Source organism: Corvus hawaiiensis, chromosome 25 (assembly GCF_020740725.1).
Source record: "Corvus hawaiiensis isolate bCorHaw1 chromosome 25, bCorHaw1.pri.cur, whole genome shotgun sequence".
Lineage (NCBI taxonomy): Eukaryota > Metazoa > Chordata > Aves > Passeriformes > Corvidae > Corvus > Corvus hawaiiensis.
The window spans coordinates 5,312,267-5,334,767 of record NC_063237.1 but is presented as its reverse complement, the minus strand read 5'-3'; the positions used below and the strand labels follow the sequence as shown (position 1 = coordinate 5,334,767).

Genomic DNA, 22,501 nt, shown 5'->3' with positions numbered 1-22,501 from the left:
CACAAGTCCCTGGAGAGGCAGGAAGTGGCGGGGGGCTCCAGGTGAAACGAAGTCCACTATAAATACATATAAATTCCACAAAAGGTTTTCCTCCCTCCGGTCCGTGAGTCTGGGCCTGGGCTCGGGCTGCTTTGAGGAGTGTGTGTGGGGCAGCTGCTGGGGATGTGCTGCCTGAGACGGGACGGAGGCCACTGGAGGGCTGCAGTCCTTTGCCAGGAGGTTTGGAAGTGCCGGGAGGAGATCGGGAGCAGTTCACGAATCCTCTGGGACGGCCAAGCAGATACAGGAGTGGCAAGAGGCCAGGAGGGATGTGTGAGGCTCTCCTGGGTGCTGTCTCAGGGGAGCAGAGGTCCTGGTTGAGTCAATGGGACAGGTGGCCCCATTCCTGTAGAGTCCCTTGCTCAGGATTTTTATTACACACCAAAAAAAAAAAAAAAAAAAAAAAAAAGAGAGAGAGAGAAAAGAAAAAAAAGAAAAAAAGAAAAAAAAAAAGAAACTAAAACCCCGAGGTAAGAACCAAATGCCAGCAACCAGAAGGCGCCTGAGCTGCCTGAGCCCTGTCCTGACACGAGCTGCCCTCCTCAGTTCGGAGCTGGGATATCCTTGCCCGGGCTCTGCTCCTGGCTGTCCTCAGCCTCCCTCTGCAGCCACCTCGGGGGTGTCTCCTCTTCGCCTCCCTCTTGCTCTGGGGAGGCCGAATGCCCGAATCCTGGCGGAGCCAGCTCTGAGGGGTGGCACAGGGGGTCCCCAGGGAAGCGGGGCTGGCTACATGCGGGAGGACGGGCTGGCCAGCTCGTAGAAGAGCAGGTAGGCATCGCTGCTGCGCACGTGGCTCGAGGACATCGGGGTGACGCTGCGGGGAGGGGAGGAGGAGAGCTGTGAGCAGTGGGGACGGGATGCCCAGAGCAGGGGGTCCCTGCTCGCCTGTCCCACCCCACGCTCACCGGGAGTCGTTGAAGCTGTGCCACTCGCTGGACACGGGGCTCTTGCAGTAGGCTGTGTAGTGTCCCCCCATGGTGGTGCCCGAGTGGTTGGAGACGGCGTAGAGGTTGTAAACAGCGTGGTCTGTGGGGAGCAGGGGTGCTGCTCAGCCCTGCTGCCCCCCAAAGTGCCAGCACAGAGCCCCTCACCACACCAGCAGCTCCAGCACCCTGGATTCCGTGCCTCCCACCCCTCACGCCTCTGCCCCCCACCACCCGGGGACACGAGGAGACCAGGAGTCATCAGGAGCTCAGGGCTGGGACTCACTGCAGCTCTGCGAGGCAAATTCCCGGAGGTCCAGGTCCTTCAGTGGGAAGTTGACGAAGGTGGTGAGTTTGCTGCTTCGTATCCTGGCCTCGGAGAAGCGCTTCAGGTCTGGAGGGTCCCGTCAAGGAGGCAAGGGACAAAGGGGAGCCTGCAATAACACATCTGCCTCCCCCCCCAGCACCCCCTGTCCTCATCCCTCTGCCCGAAGGATACGAAGCACCAGGATCTTGGGGAACTTCTGGATGCTGAATTTTTTTGTGCACCTCGTCCTGGCTTTGCAGCGACAACACGTCTGTGGGAGGCAAACAGCACAAGCAGGAGGGTGAGGGGCACTGAGCCCACAGTCCTGGCAACACAGGCACGGAGGGCAAGGGGCCCAGCCTGCCCCAAGGAGCCCCCCTGCCCCGTACCGGTTTCTCATCCCCATCCAGCACGTCCTCTTTGGTGAAGAGCCGGAGGCAATCCATGAGCGTCACCTCCCCGTAGCCTTTCTGTGGGAGTGCAGTGAGGGTCAGGGATAGGGAGCATGGGACAGGGGGACAGGGAGCGTGGGACAGGGGGACAGGGATCACTGGGGCTCCCTCACCTTGGGGATGGGCAGGGACAGGTCCCAGAAGGGGTCGAAGGCTGTGGAGCAGTAGCCGCACTCGCTGCAGGTCAGAGAACTCTTCAGCTGCCCCACGAAGAGGTCTGGCGGGGTGGGACAGAGCAGGGTGAGACCCCTGGTTCCCAGCCTTGCTCCCAGCCCAGGCCTGCCCTCCTTCCCCCAGCCCTGCTCACCGCTGATGCGGCTGTCCTCCCTCTCCTGGTACCTCCTCCACATCTGCCGGCTCTTCTCGTCGTCACTGCAAGGATGGAGACACAGCAGGGCACTGAGCATGGCCTGGGGGATGCCAGCACTGCCACCGAGCCCAGAGGGACCCATGTGGTCACCGTCCCTGGGCTGGCCTTGTGGGCAGTGAACTCTTGCAGGGCTTGTGCAGTGCCAGCACTTACGGGAGGTGATCCAGGGTGTCGGTGCTGGCTCGGGGCCGCACCAGCACACGGTTCACCTCGCTGTGCAGCCCGTCCAGGAGGAACCGCAGGAACTCCTGAGCATCCTGCTGGCTGCAAGACACGGAGCACGGCCAGTGAGGGGCTGCAGGGGGCTCAGCTCCCCCCACCACCCTACACCCCCCCCTTACTTGTATCCGACAAAGCGTGGGGCGTATCTCTGGATCTGCGTCTTGAAGTCCGAGGGGCTCACGCTCTCGTTGGGGGACGAGGTCCAGAGCAGCTGAATCAGCTTTGCAAACTCTGCAGGCAGGGAGGCAGCTCAGCAGGGGAGGCGGCCCAAGGGGACAGCTCAGGGCTGCGCTCTGGGGTCTCAGGGCCTGATCCTCCCCTGGCTGGGCAGCCCAGAGAGGAGCTCCGAGCTCTGGGTGGGGGTCCCGCAGGACGTGGGGTATCTCAGGGATATGTGACAGGGATGTGCTGCGGGAGCTGCTGCAGGGAAGGCCCCGCAGCCGCCAGGCCTGGGGCCGGCCGTTACCTGTCATGAGCGCCGTGCGCATGCGGCTGTTGTTGTTGAGGTCCCGCAGGTACTGGTTCTGCAGGCAGTAATCCCGCAGCTCCTTGGTGTTGCTCAGGCACTGCAGGATGGAGTTCATGAAGCACTGGGGGAGGCAGAAGAGAAAACCATGGCAACGGGAAGCAGAGGGAGGCAGGCCGTGGCAGGGGGACACCTGGGGCGGGCGGGCAGAGGATGGGGACGAAGCCGTGGGGAGCAGGGGAAGCTCCTCCTCAGGCAGCACCGTGGGGAGCAGGGTGCAGGGAGCTGCCAGGGTGAGGGTGTGGGTGTTGGGGGCCAGGTGAAGGGACAGGGCTCCCCCTGCCCCACAGATGTGCCCGCCGTGAGCCAGAGGCCTGGGGACACACTCACCGTGTTGCCGAGGTTCCGCAGGCCGGTCAGCCCCTGCACGGCCTTGGAGCTCTGCAGAGAGAGGGAACAGGGCTGGGACGGTGGGCTGGCCATGCCTGTGGGCAGCCCAGCGAGGCCATGGTGCCACAGACCTGCCGGTGGAGCAGACCCTCAGGGGCAAGCAGAGGCCCCATCCCGCTGTGACATCATGGGCAGAGCCAGCACCGAGCAGCTCTCTGGGCCAAGGGCCTGGTGACAAACCACAGCCGGCCTGCCCCGTCCTGCTGGCCCAGGACAATGCACAGGGCTCAAAGTTCTCTCTGCCTGGCAGCACTTTTGCCCCATGCCCTGGATTGTAGGTGAGGCCGGCAGCCTGGGCTGCCTCTCCTGGGGACGCTGGGGGGTGGCAGTGCCCTGTGCCTGCCCCACGCTGCAGGAGGAGCACAGTGCCCTGTCACTGCCCATCTGGTCCATGCCAGGTGTCCATCCCCTCCAGGACACCCTGCACAAGCGCAGCCCAGGCTTTGGCACAGCTGTTTTGCAGGATAAAGTCCACCTGGGAAAGTGCAAGCCCAGCCCTGCGGCAGCGAGCGAACAGGGGAACAGGGCTGTGTGCCCGGTGGTGCCTTCCCAGCCGCTCGCTGCCCAGGCTGTGCTGCACCTGTGCCACGGGGTGGCAATTCCAGGTGATCCAGGTGCTCCCTGAGCTGGGAAAAGCAAAGATGGGCATGGGCAGCTGGGCGCTGGGGCCAGGAGGCATCACCACTCTTTGCTGGAGAGACCGAGAGCACAGAGGGGTTTAGGGGTGCCACCACCCCTCTCCCAGCATGCAGGACAGGGGGCAGATGGGGGACACTCCCTGCACAGGGGAGCAGCAGGATGAACCTCCTTGAAGCAGGGTTGGGTCTGACAGGGCTTGCAGGGTCAGCCTGCTGATTGTGCTCCCCCAGATGCCCAGGATTTAAGGATCCTTAGGCAAACACCCCAGCTGCCCACCCCAGGCTTGAGGAGGAGGAGAGGAGGCGAGAGGAGGGGAGGGGGCCCAGCAGCTCCGAAATAGCAGCAGCTGGTGTGTGTGTGGGAGGTGCTGAGCACCCAGCCCTGACAGCAGCCCAAAATAACCCAGATCCAGTTACACGTGCTCCTTAGCGACGGCACAGGCATCACCCACCGCCGCAGGGACCGGCACCAGTGGGGACCCGGCTGCCCTGCGTGGGCACGTGCGGCTCTGCCAGACTGACCGGGTGCCCTCTGTGCCATCGGGTGCCCCTGCAGTGCCCAGAGCACAGGGGCGTCCCCAGATGTGGCTGCCTGTGGCTGTCAGTGCCGGGGGGTGACTGTCCAAAAGTGCCAGGCAACTCCCTGGCTTCTTCCTGGGTGCAGACAGGCTTGGATGGGCACAGGGTGCCAGCAGGATGTGACAGGTCAGTGCCACACCACGGCCGGAGGAGCTGGCCTGGCTCTGGTCCCCGAGCAGATGGCAGCAGGAGAGGTGGGCCTGTGTCCCAACACCTTACATCCATCCCTTGGAGGATCTGAACCCCAAGGCCTTGCTCATGTCCCCACACCTATCCCAGGGAAGGTCACAGTGCCAGGGGTGAGCAGCAACCCCTGGGAGTGCCCCAGTGTGCCCCAGCCATCCCCAGCAGGACACTGCTCATCCAGTTGCCCCGGTTGGGCAGCTCCCGCCGTGTGCAGGAGGGACCGGACAGTCCTGCCCATGTGGGTGCAAACCTCCCCACAGATCCTGCATTCCCCCACAGCCAGGTCCTAGGCTGCCCTCCCAGAGCCTGGAACAACCCCTGGGGAGGGCTGGAGCTGAGGACGGGGTGTCAGGTGCTCCCCTAGTGTGGCACAAGCCCTGTGTGCACCGAGGTGTTACTTCCCCCCCTGGATTTCCCTCCCCTGGGTGACTCAACTCCAGCTAATCCCCCTCTCCCGTACAGGGCTTTATCTAGGACACGACATGCTCAGAGGCGGTGAAGGAGAGCTGGCTCACGCGGCGCGGCTGGGGACTCCCCGAGGCTGCACTGCAGGACGGGGACAAGGGACAGGCGATGGGGACAAGGGACACGATCCGGACTGTCCTGCCCCATCCAGGTCCGCGTGGCAAGTGCCTGTTGGGGCAGCAGGAGAGCTGGAGCAGCCAGACTTACATAAGTGCCCAGACCCTGCCCTCTTTGCCCCTTGCTCTGCCATCCCTGCAGGAGAGATCTGCCCCAGCATCGTGGCTCTGGGGAGAGCCAAGTTCACTCCGGTGACGCTGCCAAGGGGCTCAGCGTGGCCAGCAGACCCTTCCTTGCGGTGGGACACGGGGACCTGGCCAAGGTCACCGCAAGGGCAGGGCTGGGAGAGCAACCCAGGTGTCCTGACACGTGCAGTTCACCGGCCCCCTGCCATCCTGTGGGACACCAGGACACGCTGTCCCCACGGGCAGCCGGGAGGACACCCACCCCAGGCATCACATCCTCGGGCACGGGGGATGGCACAGGGCATCCCACGCTCCCCAGGGAGGGCAGGGGGTGCCCCCTTCTCTGCCCCCAAGCCGGGGGCCGGCGGCTGCGGGCATCTCGTACCTTGGTCTTGTTGAGGACGAGCCCGACGAAGGTGGAGACCAGCAGGGACCCTGGCATGGAGGTGCGGGGCCGCAGGTCCTTGTGAAGGTCGGGGAGCGCGGGGGGCTCCTCGGGCAGCGTCACCGTGTAGGAGTCCCTCATGATGGCCCCGGCGGGCACCGCAGGACGGCGGGGAGCAGCCGCGGGCAGCGGGGCTCCAGGGGACACCGGCCGGGCTGCCCTCGCCCGGGGCCGGCTGCAGCCGGGGGCGCGGGGTCAGGTGCGGAGCCCCCCGTGCTGGGCGTGCGGGGCCGGAGCCGGTGCCGGCTGCGGGGCTGACGGCACCTGAGCGGCTCTGACATCAAATGGGTGGAGAGGCGGCAGCCGGGCTCGGTGACGGCTCGGTGACGGCTCGGTGACGGCCAGCCCCCGCGCACCGCGTGGTACAGCGCGCCGGGAGCCAGGGGGGCCCGCGAGGGGCGGCTCTGCCCCGGGGACACGCTCCGGAACGGGGCGGCCACACCGCCCCGGCTCCGAGGGGGCTGCGGGACCCGCGGTGCCCCCTCGGCATCTCTCTCAGCGGGGCTCCCCGCGCTCCCGTACCCCAACACCGGCACCGTGCGCGCACCGCGGGGGCAATGGGGAATTGGGGCGAGGAGGCAGCCGGAGGAGCGCCTGCCCCCTCCAGTGCTCCCCCGTGCTCCCAGCTCGGCGTGCCCAGGGCTGGTGGCACCGGTTGTCCGGCCCCGGGCATTCTGTGCTCCGGGCAGGCACTGGGCAGGGAGCGGGGCTCCCCAGCTGGGGGTTACTCGCCAAAATTGCCTTGGGAAAAGTGGGACGGTCCCACAGCATGTGGGTGCAGAGGGTGTCTGTACCCAGAGAGGGGCTGTGGGCTGCCAGACAGGGTTGTGAGGCTCCCGGTCATGTGCCGTCCCTGCAGTGCCAATGCCAGGCACCCAGGCAGTGACATTTTGGGGGAACCCCCCTCTTTGGGGGATGCATTAGCACTGAGCTCAGAGGATATTTCAGTGCCTTGCGCTGGGGAAAAACTCCCCGCAATTCCTATGTGGAGCAAAGACCCCACCTGGTGTCTCCCCTCAGGAAACTGAGGCACGGCACGGGCAGGATTCCAGCTCCTCTCCTGCAGCAAGGGCAGATGCGGAGCCTGGCAGGGAGCCCGGGTGTCCTGCGTCCTAGTCCTGCGTCTCCCGCTGCTTCACCCCTCTGACCGCGGCAGGACGAGCGCCGGAGCCCTGCGCCTGCTGTGCGTGCCCAGGTGTCTCTCTGCCTGCTCAGGGAAATTTCCATGGGCAACCAGGGTAAGGGAGTGCGGCTGGGCTGCTCTGACAGAGCCACAGCCTCCAGCCTCATCGAGAGGGCTCCGACCAGAGCCTGCTTTCCTCCCCTGGAGCCCCCAAAGCACCCCCATCCAGCGGCGGGGGCTGCTGAATCCCAATGGCTGCTGATGCAGCCTCCCCTGTCCACGGCGGAGCTCGGCACAGCCAGCGGAGGGGCTGGCTGGGGACGGGGGGGAGGGAGGAAGGGAGGGAGACTATTTTTGGCACCAGCAAAAATATCTGAGGAGGCATCTTGCAGTGTTATTCATCTGCAGGGCCAGGGCTCTTTTGCATCACAACCGGAGGCCTGTCGTAACCGGGGCCTGCGTGTGCTCACACGTGTGTACATGTACACACCCCACGCTGTGTACGGTGTACACACACGGGGACACGCTGTGCACGCCGGGGCACACGCCCCACTGCCCTCCTGCAGCCTGTGTGGGTGCCCTGCTGTGCCCAGGCTGGGCCTCCGGGCTGTGGCACAGCTCCCTGAAATCCAGGGCTCCTGCCACCCTGCCCGGCAGCGCGGGTGGGTACGGCAGGGGCAGGATGGCCCCGGTGCACAGCCTGCCCCGAACGCTGTGCAGGGAGCTGGGGCAGCTCTCCCCGTGGGGATGAACCGTGCCGGCCGAGCCGGTTCTTCCATGGCAAGAGGGTGGTTCAGCCACATCCCGTGTTGAACCTCGTGCCCCAGTGGCATGGACCGCCCCAGGCCAAGGACCAAATTCCCCGCCAGCCAGAGAGCGGCACGCGGGCTCTGAGGCTGGAGTGGGAGAGAGAAGGGGAGACCCGGTGGGACGGCATCACCCAGAGCCAGATCCCTGCCCTCGGCTGGCCCCTCTGCAGCGGTGACCTTCTGCCGCGGGCAGAGGTTGCCACAGGCCCGGTTGGCACCGCGGTGGCAGGCAGGGCCAGCACTGGCTGCGGGCCAGGGACGTCAGCTGCTCAGGATGGGACTGTGGAGAGCTGCCGGCGGTTTTGTGGGTGGCCCTGGCCTTCTGACCCTATGTACACCCGGGGTGGTTAATGGGGCGGCACAGCTCCAGTCCTGCCCCCTACCAGACTGCCCTTCCCGGGAGCCAGCGCGGCCCTGCAGCTCCGCAGGCACAGCCCCTCGCTGAAACCGCACCTGCACACACCTCCCTTTGCCCACGGGGTGGTAAACTGAGGCTCGAAGTGACAGTGAGGGTAGGGTCATACGTAGACACCCCCACTCCTGGCTGCAAACCCCTCTGGGTGGCGGTTTCTGTGGCGCAGAGGCAGGAGGCGGCGGTGGAAAAAGGGATGGGAGGAGGCGCGGGGCCAGCCCTGCCGTCCCCTGGCTGCGTCGGCAGCGGGTGCTGCTGACACTGCCCTCGGGGCTGGGCAACGGGGCAGAACCGATGGCAGCTCCGGGGCTGCAGCCTGTGCTTGTTTCCGGCACCTGGCACGGCCGCAGGCACCCAAGTCTGGTTTACGATCGGGACATTTGCTTCCCGGCTTGGGAAAGGGAGGGAAAAAACCACAGCAGTGGAAAATAGCAGGTGTGCCCATCAAAGCAAGGAAACCTAAGGCAGTGACACTGAGCCTGCCTGTCCTGGCATGGGTGTCTGTCCCAGCGCCCTGTGCCACCTTTGCCACCCACCAGCCCTGGCTGTGTTCATGTACAGAGCACAGGGCTGTGGTTTGGGACTTGCACAGCCCCTGCTGCCCTGTGGGCATCCCATGGGATCAGGCTGGCACCCCATCACAGCAGTGTGTGGGCACATGGGGTGGGCAGCCTGCCCTGGCAGTGGCAGTGTGGGCTTTTGTGAGAGCCAGTGGCTGCAGCAGCTGCTGGATCCCCCCTTGGTGCCCCCCCAGCAGGGCCTGGTGTGGGAGATGGAGGCAGGAATTCCCTTCCACAGCACCGATCCTGCACTCTCCTGACTCCCCAGCCCGCTCCCTCCCCCCAGGACTGGGGGCCAGGGATGAGGCAGGTGGGCACAGCAGGTCCCACACCACGGCAGGGCACTGCTGAAGGTGGTTCTGTGGGGGAAGGGGCACAGGGAGGGATGTGGGGGCACTGGCTGCAAAGGGAAAGATTGCTGGGGGATTCTTTCCTGCTTTCTTGCGAGCAGGACAGGACTTTTCCTCCCGGTTCGGCTGATGGTGGTGGGACAGAGACGCAGGCAAGCAAAGGGCAGGTCAGACCATGGGTGAATGGAGGGTCACTGGAAAGACAGCGGGAGACAATGCAGGCAGAGCCTGGCCAGATCTTGGAAGGAAACCTGAGTGGAAAATTACCAGGCTGCTCCCCTGCACGGGCTGCGTGTGCGGCGCCTGCTCCCGGCCCCGGCCGGGGCTCTGGGGATGCCGCAGCACTGATGGGGGCCTGGGGCACCGAGGACCTGCCAACACGTGTGGTGCTGCCCAGAGCAGCACTGCCACAGGGAACCCGCTGCTGCCACGCAGGCTGGGGCACAGGGCCCCAAACTGGCAGCAGTAGATGGTGCCAGGGAACTGGCATCGCTGGGCACCGAGTCACTGTGGCAGAGCCAGCACCAGACAAACCAGCTGTGCCAGCAGGATGAGTGCCCAGCCTGGTCATGTCACCTTCCCTATCTGGGATGAGGCGGCAGGAAATCCCCGTCAGCCCCACATGGGGCCAGAGCCATCACCTGCTGTCACATGCATGCAGAAAGTGCAGCGGGCACAATCCTGGGCACAGGCTGATCCTTCCTCCTTGGGGAGTGTCCCCTGAGAGCGCAGCCCCTCAGAGGACACCCGCCTGCCCGCACACGGCTGCCTCAGCAGCTCCAGCCAGGACTGCTGCGCCAGCAAGGGCATCTCGGAGGGTCGCACACAGAAACTGAGGCTCGGAGCAGCACACCCACGTTCCCAGGCAGAGCACGGGTGCCTCGGGCTCCTCGGCTCACCACAAGCACGGCCCACATCCCCCCCAGCACAGCTCTGTCCCCCCGCCCCCAGCCAGCTCCGCGTACCATGGGGTCCTGGGCGGACACGTCGCAGTGGTCATCGCTCCCCTCGCAGGGCTGGCTGGCACAGCGGGTGCCCGAAGGCGGCAGGGTGGCCTGAGAGGAGCTGAGGTGGTCGGTGGAGAGGCTGCTGTGGTGGCTTTTCCTCCCGTAGCTCTCCAGGTAGCCACGGACATAGTCGGAGTGCGTGGCAGCCTGGTACAGACCCTGCAGGTTGCCGAGCTCTGGCCGGGTGCGGGCGCTCAGCGCGCCGGCTGCGGGCAGGTAGGCGCTGTCTGAGGTGTGCAACCCCGAGAACTCCTGCGCCAGGTCCGAGTGGCTGATGGATTTGTGGCGGCTGAGGGGCGCTGTGGAGGGCAGGTAGCCTGTGGGGCTGCCGGGGGTCTCGCTGAAGGTGTAGCAGGCACCCCCACTGAGCCCGGCGCCGGGCGGCCGTGGCTGCGTGCGGAGGTACAAGGGGCTCAGGCGGATGCTGGGGTCGGGGTACAGCCGGCTGCTGTCATAGCCGCTGGTGGGGGACAGCCCCCCAGCATGGTGGTAGCGGGGGGAGGGCAGGTAGCTGGCTTTGAAGCCGATTTTGTTGCTGTCTGCATAGGTCGTGGACAGCGTGGAGCCATAGGAGCTGTAGGAGCTGTAGCCGCTGGGCACTTTGCTGTAGGTGGTCTCGGCGTAGCGGGAGGAGTCCACGTACCGCTTCAGGGTGGAGGAGAGCTGGGACATGCTGGAGTCTGGGGTTCAGCAGGCTGTCCTGGAGGCATCGACTGCAAGGGAAGAGCCCAGGGATCAGCTTCCACAGGCCCTGGTCAACACAGCAGGGCACCCAGCAGCTCCCACCCAGCAGCTCCTGCCTCCCCTGGAGACCCCCTGGGAGAGGCAGGAAGGTGACAGAGGGGATCCAGGGGCTGTTGGCCACAGTGTTGCCATGGCTCCTGCCACCTGCCAGCCTTCCTGGAGAGCCTGGGACAGCAGGACCCAGCTGGCACTGCCACCCCCGTGCCCCCAGGGACCGCATATCGCAGAAGGGCACAGCCAGAAGCACCCAACATCCCCATATACACCAAGAAACTGCAGCAGTCACCTCTGCCCCAGCCCTGACATCCCTGCCACACCATCCAGTGGCTGTCCCACTCCTGGGGCTGGAGAGATGTCCCCAGTGCCTCCTCCAGGTGGGAGGCAGTGGCCTGGTCACAGGGCTTAGGACCAGCTCTGGCTGAGACAGGCAGGTGGGATGGACCGATCCAGCCAGCCCAGCACCTTCCCCTGGTTACTCACAGTGAGCGCTGGGGCTTGGTGGGGGCTGGCATTTCAGCGAGAGGGAAACTGAGGCGAGGTCAGGATCTGGGCAGCTTTCCTGTCTCCCTGCCGTGGCTGTGCCCCGTGAGCCCCCATCGGTAATTCAAGCCGAGAGTCCTCCTGGTGAGGTGGCAGCTGTGCCCCTGCCAGCCAGCCAGAGCCAGCACTCGGTCCCCACGGGGAGCTGGTGGCTTCTGCCCCGTGGCACCCGCACAGGGCAGGAGAGGAGCATACAGGGTACAGCGACAGAGGTCCCCAGAGCACACACAGAGCCAGCCCGGAGCAGGGACAGGGCAGTGCGGCAGCCAACAGCCCCCAACACGGGCTGTCTGGAGCTGGAGGAGAGTTTGCCCTCAGTACCCACGCTGCCAGGCTGATGGCTGGATCCCTACCTGTCCTGGGGCTGTGGGTGGCACTGGGGCAGGCAGGACCCCAGCCGAGCTCCTCTGCCCTGGCGTTGCTGGTGCTCAGCTCCCGGGGTGACTGGTGTCCCTTCCCTGGCAGGACAGTGGCTCATGTGGCTCCGAGAGTCTCCAGTCACCCGGGAGATGACCCTGATTCAAAGGCTTTTCCCAGCCCAGCCGGGGAGGGCTCTGGCCCGGCTCCAAGCCAGGAGGTGCCGGAGCCTGTGCCTGGCCCGTCCCTTGCACGGCCCCGGCAGCACCGAAGGGGCACCCGGGTTTGGGAACGGGCCAGGCACTGCACCCCGGCAAGAGGAGCCGCCGCGGCGGCACTCCCCGCCTGGCCCCGCGGGGACCCAGCCTCCTGCTCAGAGCCCCGGAGGCTCAGTGAGGAAATGCCCCGGGAATGCTTTTAGAGGGTGGTGAGAGACAGCAGCCAGCCCCGTGGGCTCCTGGCTGGCAGCTGCCTTTGCAGCCAGCCGGCTGCATCGCGGCGCTGTTGTTATTGCCCAGGGAGCAGCCGTCCCACAGCCGAGACGGAACTATTTACAAGCAGCAGCGAGGTGGAGCGCACGGACCTGTTTGGGGACGGAGGCTGAAGGGTGAATAATCTGCTCCCAGGCAAGGGCTCCACGAAACACCCGGCTCTGCCCAGCCTGGCTGCGGCCGCCCTCATCAGGAGAGTGGCTCTGCCAGTCAGGATTTGACACGGACAGCGGGGAATTTCGCTCAGAGGGAGTGGGACCCCAGCCAAGGGACTGGCACTGGAGTGCCAGGATGAGAGTGACGGAGCCCCTGGGCTTCCAGAGAGCACATGCCTGGCTGTCTGCCCTGCTGGGGCACGGAGCAGCCTGGCACAGGGACTGCCCCTGCTTGCCATCCTCCTCGCCAGTAGAGATGATCTGGGCTTGGGACAGTGCCAGGGCAGCCCCACGCCATCGTCCCCTGCCAGGTGCCCACGCTCTCCCACTGCAGCTCCTCTGGCACCAGCAGCACCAGGAGAGCAGCAGTTTGGGAACAGGAGGGCAGCAGGTGCTCCTGGCAGCAGGACAGGTCTCCGCAGGGCAGCACCTGCCCTGGGGATGCGGAGGAGCCGATGAAGGGATGCAGGGTCGGGAGTGGGCACTGGCCCCAGACACATGAGCTACCCCATTTCTTGGGAAGAGAGGCCTTACCATGGAGGAGTGTCACATCTGCCAGGCTTGCCTGTGCTTCCAAGTCCCCATGTCACATCCAAGCGGACCCCAGGACGGCGGGAGAGCGGAGCGTGCCAGGAGCCAGAGGAGCTGAGGGGGTGTGAGAAAACCCCGGTTCCTCCCAGCGCTTCCTGGGCTGCCTGGCCCCTCCCTGCCCGTCATTGTGCTGAGCTTTCCTGCTGCCTGGCAAAGCCCTGGGGCCGGCACGGCTGAGTCAGGCCTCCTGCACCCTCATCATCCTCCCGGGGTGTCAGGGGAAGCTGAGGCACAGGAATGTCCGGTCCGCAGTCATGTGGCCAGGCAGGAGCAGCGCCAGGACATGGGAGTGGGACACCGTGGGGCTGCTCAGGGTGCTGGGGAGTCCTGCCCTGGCTTCCAGCTCCAGCAGCTTTCCCAATGGGAAGCTGAGCTCAAAGCAAGGAGACTTGCTGAGGCAGAGAAGCAGAGCCCCTGCTCTGTCCCCAGCTGCTGTCCTGCCCGTGCCCAGTGGCAGGTGTCCCCTCTGTCCTGCCCGTGCCCGGTGGCAGCTGTCCCCCTCGGTGGCCACGGAGCCCCAGAGCAGGCTCAGCTCAGCTTACATAGCGCTGGCTCCATCCAAGGTGTCACAGCACAGCTGCTTCTCGCTTACGCAGGCTCGGAGCTGTGTCCCCTGTCCCCTGAGACACAATGTCCCAGCCTGGAGGTTACGTGGGAGCTCCCAGCACTCCGCAGTGGTGGATGCAGAGAGGGGACCCTGTGTGAGGCACTTCACACGCTCCAGAGTACAAATGGTTTGGGGCTGAGGGGCTCTGTGTCCAGCTGAGAGTGCCAGCAGGGTGGGACAGCCTCCTGCCAATTCCCCAAGGGGAACAAGGCACAGAATTCCTCCAGGTACCCATTTCCCTCTAGGAAGGGTGACCACGAGCAGCCCTGGGGGGAATGTGCCACGAAATGTTTGCTGCCTGTAAGGGACAGGAGTCATCCTTGTCGACAGATGGGGACCCCAGTGCCTCTGTCACAGCCCGGCTCCAGCGCTGCCCCCCACCACTCCCACCCCCCAAAGTGACAGGCCCTGCCCAAGGTGACTCATCCAGCCCGGACCAGCCTGGCCAGGGCCCTTCCCCTGCCAGCCCTGGGCCTGAGAACCCTCCAAGCTCACACCACATGGCCGGGAGTCATCGCCCCGGCCTCGCTCCGCGCTGCTGCCACATCCCCACCCTGCTGCAGAACCTGCTGCTCACTGCTCCGGGGCCACCCCCCAGGCAGCAAAACCCCAAACCCACGGGGGACCCTGACGTAAAACCCAGGGCATGAGTTACTGCTTTGAGGTCTGTGGGTGGCAAAAAAGAAGGGAACCCCCGGGCAGGCGGCTCTGCCCACGCCGGGGGACAAGGCAGGTGCCGGGGAGGGCGGCTCAAAGCCGGGATTTTGTGTGTGAACTCTGAACCCGCTCCTTGGAGAGAAACCTCTCCCCCTGGTTTTATCCAGCTGAAGGAAGAGGGGGGCAGTTTTCTCTGTCTCCGTGTCCCCCTCCCCGGGGCGGTGTCCCCACGGCACCCCCTGCACTCACCTGCATGTGCCGCGGGTGGCCGATGGCTGCTCAGGGCACGGCGAGGGGCGACCAGCCAGGCATTTGGTGATGCCCTCGGGGCTGATCCTGCCTCCTTGGGGAGCTTCCCCCTGGCACCGGCGATGGGCGATGTGGAGATGGGCAGCAGCCGAGCCCTTTGCAGGGGACAGGACACCCCGGTCTCAGCCCCTCCGCCCTGGGAGGCAGCGCAGTGGCCGGAGGCGGCCGAGCCCGAGGGCTGTGGGGCCACGTAAAAACACCACCGCAGAAATTCAGGGCTCAGGTTACCGCCAGATAAATATAGTGTCTTTATCTGACCTCACAGGGCGCTGAAATGCTCCTCTCGCATTCCAGCCTGGGGAGGCTTAAAGGGGACGTGAACCGGGGGGGCCAGTGGCCCGCGGCAAGGGGGTGCCGGGAGGGGAGGCTGCGGGGGCAGCGGGAATGGAGAGGGATGACTGAAGGTAAGCGTGAGGAACGGAGAGATTTAGGGAGGGAGATGGAGGTCCAGGAGGGAGAGGATAGAGGGAGGGTTAAGGGAGGGAGCGGGGGGGACACAACTTGGTGTGGGGGGCAGGGAGGCACAAAAAGGCCTGGAGTAGAGCACGAGGGTGAGATGAGGAGTGGGACTGGGGTTTGCCCCCCTTGGGGCGAGCTGTAGGGAGAAAAGCCCTCTAAACCTTCAGCAGAGGTGGGCACGGGGCAGCTGGCGTGGCGTGGCCACCCCTCGTGGGGACACCGGGGCAGCGCTCCGGGACGCCTGACCCGCCCAGGGTACGGCACCTGCGCGGCCGTGACTCAGCGAGCACCTGCCGAGGATAATGGGGAGGGATGTAATTAGGGTGGCATCTCCCTCCCGCCTGGCTCCAGCCCTTAAACAGGGAGGGACGCGTCGGGGCGTCACTCTGGGAGGTGGCGCAGGGTCACCAATGGTGTTAGGGGGTGGTGGCAGGGTCGTGCCGCTGGTTCCTGGTGCCGGGGTGGCATCTTGACCCTGGGCAGGGCAGCGTGTGGCTGCTCCAGAGGACACCGGAGCCCTTGGCAGCCCTCCAGGCAGCGTGTGGGCACACGGGCTCCGGCGGGACTCTGGTGTGACGGACACAGGAGCTTTGGGACACACGTGCACACCCAGCCCCACCCCCAAGGCCACTTCCACCCCTGGTAATTCCCCCCCCAGAGGATGGATGGGCCAGGACCAGACTTGGGGTCCCCTGCTTTGCCTCCCTGCCACCGCCGTGGGCACTAGGTGGCCTCTGGGATGGAGCCAGGGGTTTAGGGACAGGGATAGGGGGTCTGGGCACGGGGGCCATGCTCCGGGTGAGCAGGAGGGGGTTGCCCTGCCCAGGAAACTCAAGTCTTTCCCCCCGCCTGCTTCTCTCCCACAGGCATTGGGGTGCTGGAGGCACAGGGGGGCTGCCTGGGGGGCTGTACCGCTCAGCAGGGTCCTGGAGCCCAGCCCCACACAGCCCCTGCCCCCACTGCCGCACACATGGGCGCCTGTGGCTCCAACACACAACCTAGGTAGGGTTTTATTGTGCAGACAGAGGAACACTCCTGGATGATAAGGTGGTTTTTTTTGTTGTTGCTTTTCATAGGGTTCTTTTTTTTCCGTTTTTTTTCTTTTCCCTTAACAGAATTTCTTTGACGACAAGCTGTGGAAACAACTACAAATGTTCACAAAAAAATGAGACTTGAGCTGCGTCCGTGCTCTGCCGCTGGGCTCTGTGCCTGCCCCAGCGCTCACCAGCACGCCCAGGGAGCTGGGCACAGCCAGGCCTCAGCTGGGCATGACCTCAGCAGCACTAGACAGCAAGCAAGCAGGCAGGGATGGGCAGGGGATGGGCACGGGGGAAGGAAGCAGCTCTGGAGAAGAGCAAGGAGTGGGGAGCAGCTGCTGTGTATTGCTCTAAGCTGTGGTGGCACAGCCCAGGCTGCACGGGTAGCACAGCTGGGGCTCACCCCATGGACCTGGATGCTCCTGCCTGCCTCTTCCCTTCCCCGTGCCCTCCCCTCGGCGAGGCTCCTCGGGGTCCCGTGGGCATCGGGGCAGCCCTGGGCTGGCGGATCTGAGCTGTGCTGGCCATCCCTGTCCCTGCTCTCGCCAACCCCTGGCACCATCCTGGCCTTACTGAGGTTGTGGGCTGCCCTTAGGTCCTTTCCTGCTCTTAAAGGGAGACAGGGAAATGCTGAAAGGGAGGAGGGAGAAGGAAGGGGGCACACGGGCTCCTCCCAGGAGCACAGTGGGATTCCAGGAAGACTGCTCTGCCTCTTCATGAGGAAGGACTGGGGTCCCCAGATGTTCCCTTATGAGGACAAGATGCCGGTGCAGAGGAGTCCCTGCGGAGACCCTGGGGTCACACTCCCAGAGGGGAGCCCCCTCCCCACCAGCCAGCCTGGGTGCAGCTCAGGGGCCCCTGGGGAGGGCAGTGGGGCTGTGGCTAGCTCAGAGAGGCTCTGCTTGCCTCCACTGGTGCTGGCAGCAATTCTCTCGTCACAGCTAAGGGCTGCTCCCCGGGGAGAGCGAGGGGTGTCTCTGGCTCGGGCAGCCCAAAGGTACCAGATGGTGTCGAGGAGGCCTCACTTCCCGCTCAGCTGTAAGAAACAGATTAGGAAAAACTTGTTGCCAGAGCACGTTTGTACTGACCCCATTCCCAGGGCCCCAGAGGAGCCCTAAGGAGGCAGGGGGGGTTCAGTTCATGGTGGCTCCTGGACCTGCTCCCCTCTCTCCTCCCCTCCTGCCAGGCCCAGCAGCATCCCATGGCCCCGCTGTTCATTGAGACAGGAGTCATTTTGTGCCCTCTCCCAGCTGTGGCAGCTCAGGGTGAGGCATTGGTCACCTGGCTGGCAGGCAGGGCAGGTGGGGACACTAGGAACCCTGTCACCTCCAGGGGCTGTGGGCACAGCACCCACCACAGGCATCCTCTGCACGCTCTCCCGTCACCCCTCTCTCTTACCTGCCAATCCAGCTGTCTTTCCCCAGTTGAGAACAGGCAAACCCCAAGAGTTAAAGGGATGGGACAAGCGAGGCTGAGGCCTCCAGTGCTCCCAGCACAAGCAAACCAGCCAGCCTACGGAGCGGGGAGGCGCGATGGGAGAAGCAACGCTGCCTAGCAGAGCCACCATGCTTCGGAGCGGGGCGCGTGTGCGTGGGATGGTGGCCTCGGCACGGGACGGTGGTTAGCGTTAGATATACGGCTAAATAGAGATAACACAGAGAGGTTTCACGGCTTCCAGACGCTTCAGCTTCTCTTTCCAGGGGCTGCGAGGAAGGCGGGGTGGCTGGGGTGCTCGGTGTGTGCGTGCGTGTGCGAGCGCTGTGTGTGTGTGTTTCGCCTTTCACAGGGACACGAAGTCCACGGCTTGCAGGAGAGGCAGGGAAAGGAGCAGCAGCAGGAGCCATGAGGTGTTCTGGATCAAAAGGCTGAAGCCGGCGCATTTCTCCAGTTTGTCTGTGAGGAGAAGGAATGGGGAGGGAGAGAAGAGAGGCCATGAAATCCCTTGGGAACGGGGCTCAGGCTGGGTGTTCTAATGGTGCTGGAACCCAGCTTCTTGCCTTTGCTCTGTCACAGAAATGCAGCAAGTCCCATCCTGGCCCCTTGACTGTTTCCCTCCCACCATGTAGCAGCAAACTTTGGGGTCACAGGGACACTGAGAAGCATAACCCTGCCTGTGCCTGACTGAGGTGACAAGGGGATGGGCACCAGGTGAGACAAAGGGCTCTGCACCTGGAGGACAGCTCCTGTGCGATGTAGGTGTGGAGACTCCCCACTGTCCTCTCTATGGGAGGATATTGAGGCAATGTGCCTCAGGTGGGACCCAAGAGAGGCAGGAAAAGCAGTGTGAGATGGGGCAGAGTGAGCCCATCTGTGGGATGAAGCATGAAGGGCATGTCAGGGTGGGGACACATTTATGGAGCTCAGGGAAGATCTGGGGACACCACAGGGAGTTGTGGTGTTCTCTGCTGGCCCTGCCAAGCCAAGGAGCTGGCTGAGGCCAGGTGCCACTGCCTGTCTCACCTTTGATAACAGTGATGTTCCTGATCTGGTTGCCGGTGTAGTCGTTGGTGGCCTTCAGCTCGCACATGTAGATGCCCTCATCGCTGGTGGTGAAGCTCTGCAGGTGGAGGCACACCAGGTTCTTGTGCATGGTGACGTTGGCTCGGTTCCGGTAGATGTTCTCAGAGACGCTGATGGTGCTGTGGATGACGTGCTTCCTGTTGTCCTTGGTGATGCTGAACTCGTAGGTCAGGGGGTTGTCGGTTTTGTTCTCATAGCGACAGTCCACGCGCAGGTTCTGGCCCAGCAGGCAGGCACTCAGGTCCTTGATCATCTGGCAGTGGGCGGCCTGGAGCACTGGGAGAGGCAGGAAGGGTTGGACAGGGAACAGAGAGCTCTGGGGGTGCCCATGCAGCCTCCAGGCTGCTCTGGGCCAAGCAGGGAGCAGGGAGGGATGTACCTGTCAGGATGACAGCGATGCCCACGGTAGGGTTCATCTTGTCGCTGAGGTGCCCGGTGGGGGCTGTCTCTGAGAGGGGAACCTGGGCAGGGGGAGAGAGAGGCAGTTAGCCAGGCCATTGCCCCATGGATGTGGGCACTCGGTGGTGCAGGCTGCCCTTCTTGCACAAGCTATGCTCTAGAGCCTGCTCCTCCTCACCATGGCATCTGATTCACTGCACAGAGCCCAGCTGGCACTGCAGCCAGCTGGGGAATCAGGCACTGTGTGTCTGCCCAGCATCATCTTTCCACATCTCCAGGCAATGCCCCATCCACACTTTGTTTTCCTCGTCCAGATCCTCCCAGCAGACATTAAATGAGCGTGGCCAGACCCGCAGCAAGGCCTGTGTGCGCTGCCTCCTCCCCCTTCTGCCCCATGGCCAGCCAAGGTGCAGAGGTGAAATCAGGCTGCACCCCAGTGCCTGCACACCTTGACCAGAGGTCTGTGGCTCACGGAGAGGGAGCTGCCAGGTGAGGGACTCTCTCTTGGGGCTGGCAGGCGCCTGTCCTGCCAGTCCTCCCGCAGCTCCAGCGGGTGAGCTCAGCAAGGATGAGTCACTGCGATGCAGTGAGGGAAAGGGGCCAAGAGCAGTGAGGAAGAGGGACACAGCAGCTGGACAGGGAGCCAAGACGACCAAAGGATGGCACGAAGCCTCTAAGAGCTGAGCTCAGCCTGCCTGGCCACAGGGTGGAAGGGGTTTGGGTGGCAGCATCCACTTTCTGGGTCCCTGCCTGGTGCCTGTCTCTCTCCAGGCGGTGTGTGGGCAAGGGACCCATGATGTGCCATCCAAACACCAGGGCTGCTGATTCCAGGCAGCCCAATGCAGCCACAAGGAATCAATTAAAGGTTTGCAGCCTGGCCAAGCAGCCGCATGGGGAATCCAGCCACAGACATGCGGAATGGAGGGACAGGGTGGGGGAGCAGCAGTGAGGCAGCCGCCAGGCTGAAGGACACACCGAGCACCCTGCAGTCAGCCCTCCAGGCTGGCCATGTGGGGCCAGGTCCAAGAGGGGGAGCTGATAAACCACCCCTTCGTGAATCTGGGTTGGCAGAGGGGACAACAGACCCTCAGTTTGCTCCCTCTGAGCTTGGCAAAGCATCCAGGGAAGAGCTAGGAATTGCCTGTACCACAGCCAGCTGCATTTTTCTATTTAGCAAATTTTGGGTCTTTCATATAACATTCTAGGAGGAAATACCAAACCCATTTGCTCACCCTGAAGCTCTGAAAAATCTCTTTATCCAGGAAGAAAAATTCCCTTCTGGGGAATCGTTGGCCAAGAAGAAAAATTCCCTTCTGTTTGATCTTGACAACCAAGAGGTTGCAAATGGGGCACATGCCTGAACCTCTGGATTCCTAGAAACTGTCCCCCGTGTCCCTTGCTTTGTCATTTCCCAGCACCAACCTGCTCCTCTTTGAGTGTCCTGGGACACTATCTAGGTCATAGCCTGGCTTTCCCCCAGAAAATCAGTGCAAAGAAGCTCCCAGAGAGGGGGTCTTCCTCCCATCTATGTGCCCAAGCACTCAGATTTTCTAGGCTCTGGGTTGATAGCCCTTGGACCCCTCTTCTCCTCCTGACAGCAGTGCTGGGAGCAGAGCAAGCCAGGTAACTCTCACTCCTGCATGATCCCAGGGGTTTGGCGTAGGGACAGGGCTCAGGAGGATGGCAGCATTCGAGGGGCTCCAGCTCTTACAGGGCAAAGTTCCCGGCGTGGTCCCCACTTGCTCGGGGTCACACCACGGCAGTACCTACCCCCTGTGCCTACCAGCGTGACAGGCTCAGGGTGACAAACGAGCTGCGGGGATGGGGACGGGGACGTGCAGAGCCAGACTGGTGAGCTGAGAGAACCCCAGAGCCCCAGGGAGCCGGCTGTGCCAGGGGGTGGCTGCCAGCAAAGAGGATGCACGGGGACGCGGTGCGCAGGGAAGACGATCGGGCGACCCTCGAGAGGGGCAGCAGGGCTCGGGGTGGGCGAGCTCCCCCCCTGCAGCAGCGCGGAGCGGGAGCGCGGCTGCGGTGCGGGCGTGCGCGCGGGCGCGCCCACCGGGAATGCCGCAGTCCCGAGCCGGGGGTGGGGGGTATCGGCAGCGGGGCGAGAAGCTGAGCCCGTCCCCTCCGCCAGCGCGTTCCGCCCGGCCGAGCATCCCCCGGGCGAGGGGCGAGATGCTCCCGGTGCCACGGCCGCGCCCGGCGGCTGCGGACCCTCCCCGCGCCCGCAGCCCCGCGCTGTGCCCCGAGCCCAGCGGCTGCTCCCGGCCCGGCAGGGCGCGGGGCGCTGCGGGCGGTCGGTGCCTACCTGCGGGCGCTGTCCGGTGCTGCCCGCTGCCTGCGGGGCTGCCGGCGCTGTCCGGGGCTGCCCGGCGGGCTGTGGGCGCGGCGCTCCCGCAGTCTGGGCAGGGCTGGGCGGGCGGACCCAGCGAATGGGGACCGGGAGGCGTCACTGAGGCTCGGCCCCCGGCCCTGCGGCGGGGGGCGGTGCGGGGGGGGCCCTGCCTCTGCGGGACTCGGACGCCCCCGCCCCGGACAAGGGGTGCGCACTGGTGCGGAAGGTCCCACTCGCCCCCCTTATGTTCCCCAGGAAGGGCGACACATCCCCATTGCCATGGGAACATCATTTTGCGGAAGAGCTGCCAACCCTCATCCTCCCCGGCAGCGTGGGAGGTGTTTTGCTGGGAAAGGAGGATGGGTTGGGAAGGGGAAAAGGAGCCTGGCGTGGGCTTTGCTGAGGAGGGGGCAGGTATCATCCTCTGCCACCAAATGAGTTCTGCTCAGGTGCCCAGAGAGGCCACCCTGCACCAAGTCACCACAGGCCTGTGTGACACAGCTCTCCTTCATGTGGGAAACCATTGTGACAATGGCAGGACACACAGCTGAATTAAAGAATCACAGAATCATTTAAGCTGGGAAAAGCCTTTGAGACCAACGAGTCCAACTGCTAACCCAGCACTGCCAAATCCACCACTAAGCCATGGCCTAATGTGTCACATCTACAGGCTCTGTCTGTGATATCACTGGACACAGACCTTCAGTTTTAGGCCCAGGTCTGGTGAGAGTGAGGACACACCAAGGTTTTGCTCCCCACAGGCTCCCATCAGCATGTTTGGGAAGGGGATAAGCAGAGCTGCTTCTGCACAGGCAAAATGGCTTTGGATCCAGAAAGAAGCCTGGGACAAGACCTCCTCCCTGCTCTTTGGCAAGGTCATGACAGGAGAGGAGGGCAGCATCAGGGAGCTGTTTTCCCTGGGAGTTTGGGTCCAGAGGTATCCCAGGAAGGCACAGAGACACACAGGATGGCCTGCCCTGCCCTCACCTTCTCCCACAGCCCTGGCTGGGCTCTGCTAAAAGGGCTGACACTGGGAAAGTTGATATGAAAGTCATGTTCTGCTCCAGCAGAACCTGATCCCAGGTGACACTTGACTGCTGAGGTTTTGCAAGCTGGCTGTGCAGGGGGTTTTGCTAATTCTACAAAAGCTTGGCTCAGGCTGCTGCATGGGCTGCAGGTGTGCTGGCCCAAATGGGGACAGCCCCCTAAGGTGGCTGGGGGGTATTGAAGGCACTGTGGCAGCACAATG

General features: G+C 64.2%; 2 protein-coding genes across 3 annotated transcripts; both read right to left on the bottom strand.

The window, feature by feature from the left end:
- Nucleotides 1-667: 667 nt before the first annotated feature.
- Nucleotides 668-14,619, bottom strand: USP2 (ubiquitin specific peptidase 2). 2 transcript variants are annotated; one of them, XM_048328674.1, is made up of 14 exons: nt 14,437-14,619; nt 12,867-12,977; nt 10,004-10,758; nt 3,170-3,220; nt 2,780-2,903; nt 2,433-2,544; nt 2,245-2,355; nt 2,029-2,093; nt 1,835-1,938; nt 1,659-1,739; nt 1,462-1,540; nt 1,249-1,356; nt 945-1,065; nt 668-853 (listed from the first exon to the last, which is right to left on the bottom strand). In XM_048328674.1, exons 3-14 carry the CDS (start codon nt 10,715-10,717, stop codon nt 766-768), a joined length of 1,758 nt encoding a protein of 585 aa, XP_048184631.1. In that variant the 5' UTR covers nt 10,718-10,758; nt 12,867-12,977; nt 14,437-14,619; the 3' UTR covers nt 668-765. The 2 variants fall into 2 exon arrangements, with proteins under 2 accessions (XP_048184631.1, XP_048184633.1); XM_048328676.1 differs by lacking the exons at nt 10,004-10,758; nt 12,867-12,977; nt 14,437-14,619 and adding an exon at nt 5,725-6,109.
- Nucleotides 14,620-15,940: 1,321 nt separating this feature from the next.
- THY1 (Thy-1 cell surface antigen) lies at nt 15,941-21,334 on the bottom strand. Its single transcript, XM_048328677.1, has 4 exons — nt 21,226-21,334; nt 18,892-18,973; nt 18,453-18,788; nt 15,941-17,885 (listed from the first exon to the last, which is right to left on the bottom strand). Exons 2-4 carry the CDS (start codon nt 18,926-18,928, stop codon nt 17,773-17,775), a joined length of 486 nt encoding a protein of 161 aa, XP_048184634.1. The 5' UTR covers nt 18,929-18,973; nt 21,226-21,334; the 3' UTR covers nt 15,941-17,772.
- Nucleotides 21,335-22,501: the final 1,167 nt, after the last annotated feature.

Coding starts and splice junctions, on each gene's coding strand:
- USP2 (XM_048328674.1), bottom strand. CDS start 10,717: ATGTCCCAGCTCTCCTCCACCCTGAAGCGGTACGTGGACTCCTCCCGC. Junction 3,221..10,003: donor TGTCCGCCCAGGACCCCATG/GTACGCGGAGCT, acceptor CTCTCTCTGCAG/AGCTCCAAGGCCGTGCAGGG. Junction 1,357..1,461: donor CCCCAAGATCCTGGTGCTTC/GTATCCTTCGGG, acceptor GGGACCCTCCAG/ACCTGAAGCGCTTCTCCGAG.
- THY1 (XM_048328677.1), bottom strand. CDS start 18,928: ATGAACCCTACCGTGGGCATCGCTGTCATCCTGACAG. Junction 18,789..18,891: donor CATCGCTGTCATCCTGACAG/GTACATCCCTCC, acceptor TGCCTCTCCCAG/TGCTCCAGGCCGCCCACTGC. Junction 17,886..18,452: donor GAACATCACTGTTATCAAAG/GTGAGACAGGCA, acceptor TTCTCCTCACAG/ACAAACTGGAGAAATGCGCC.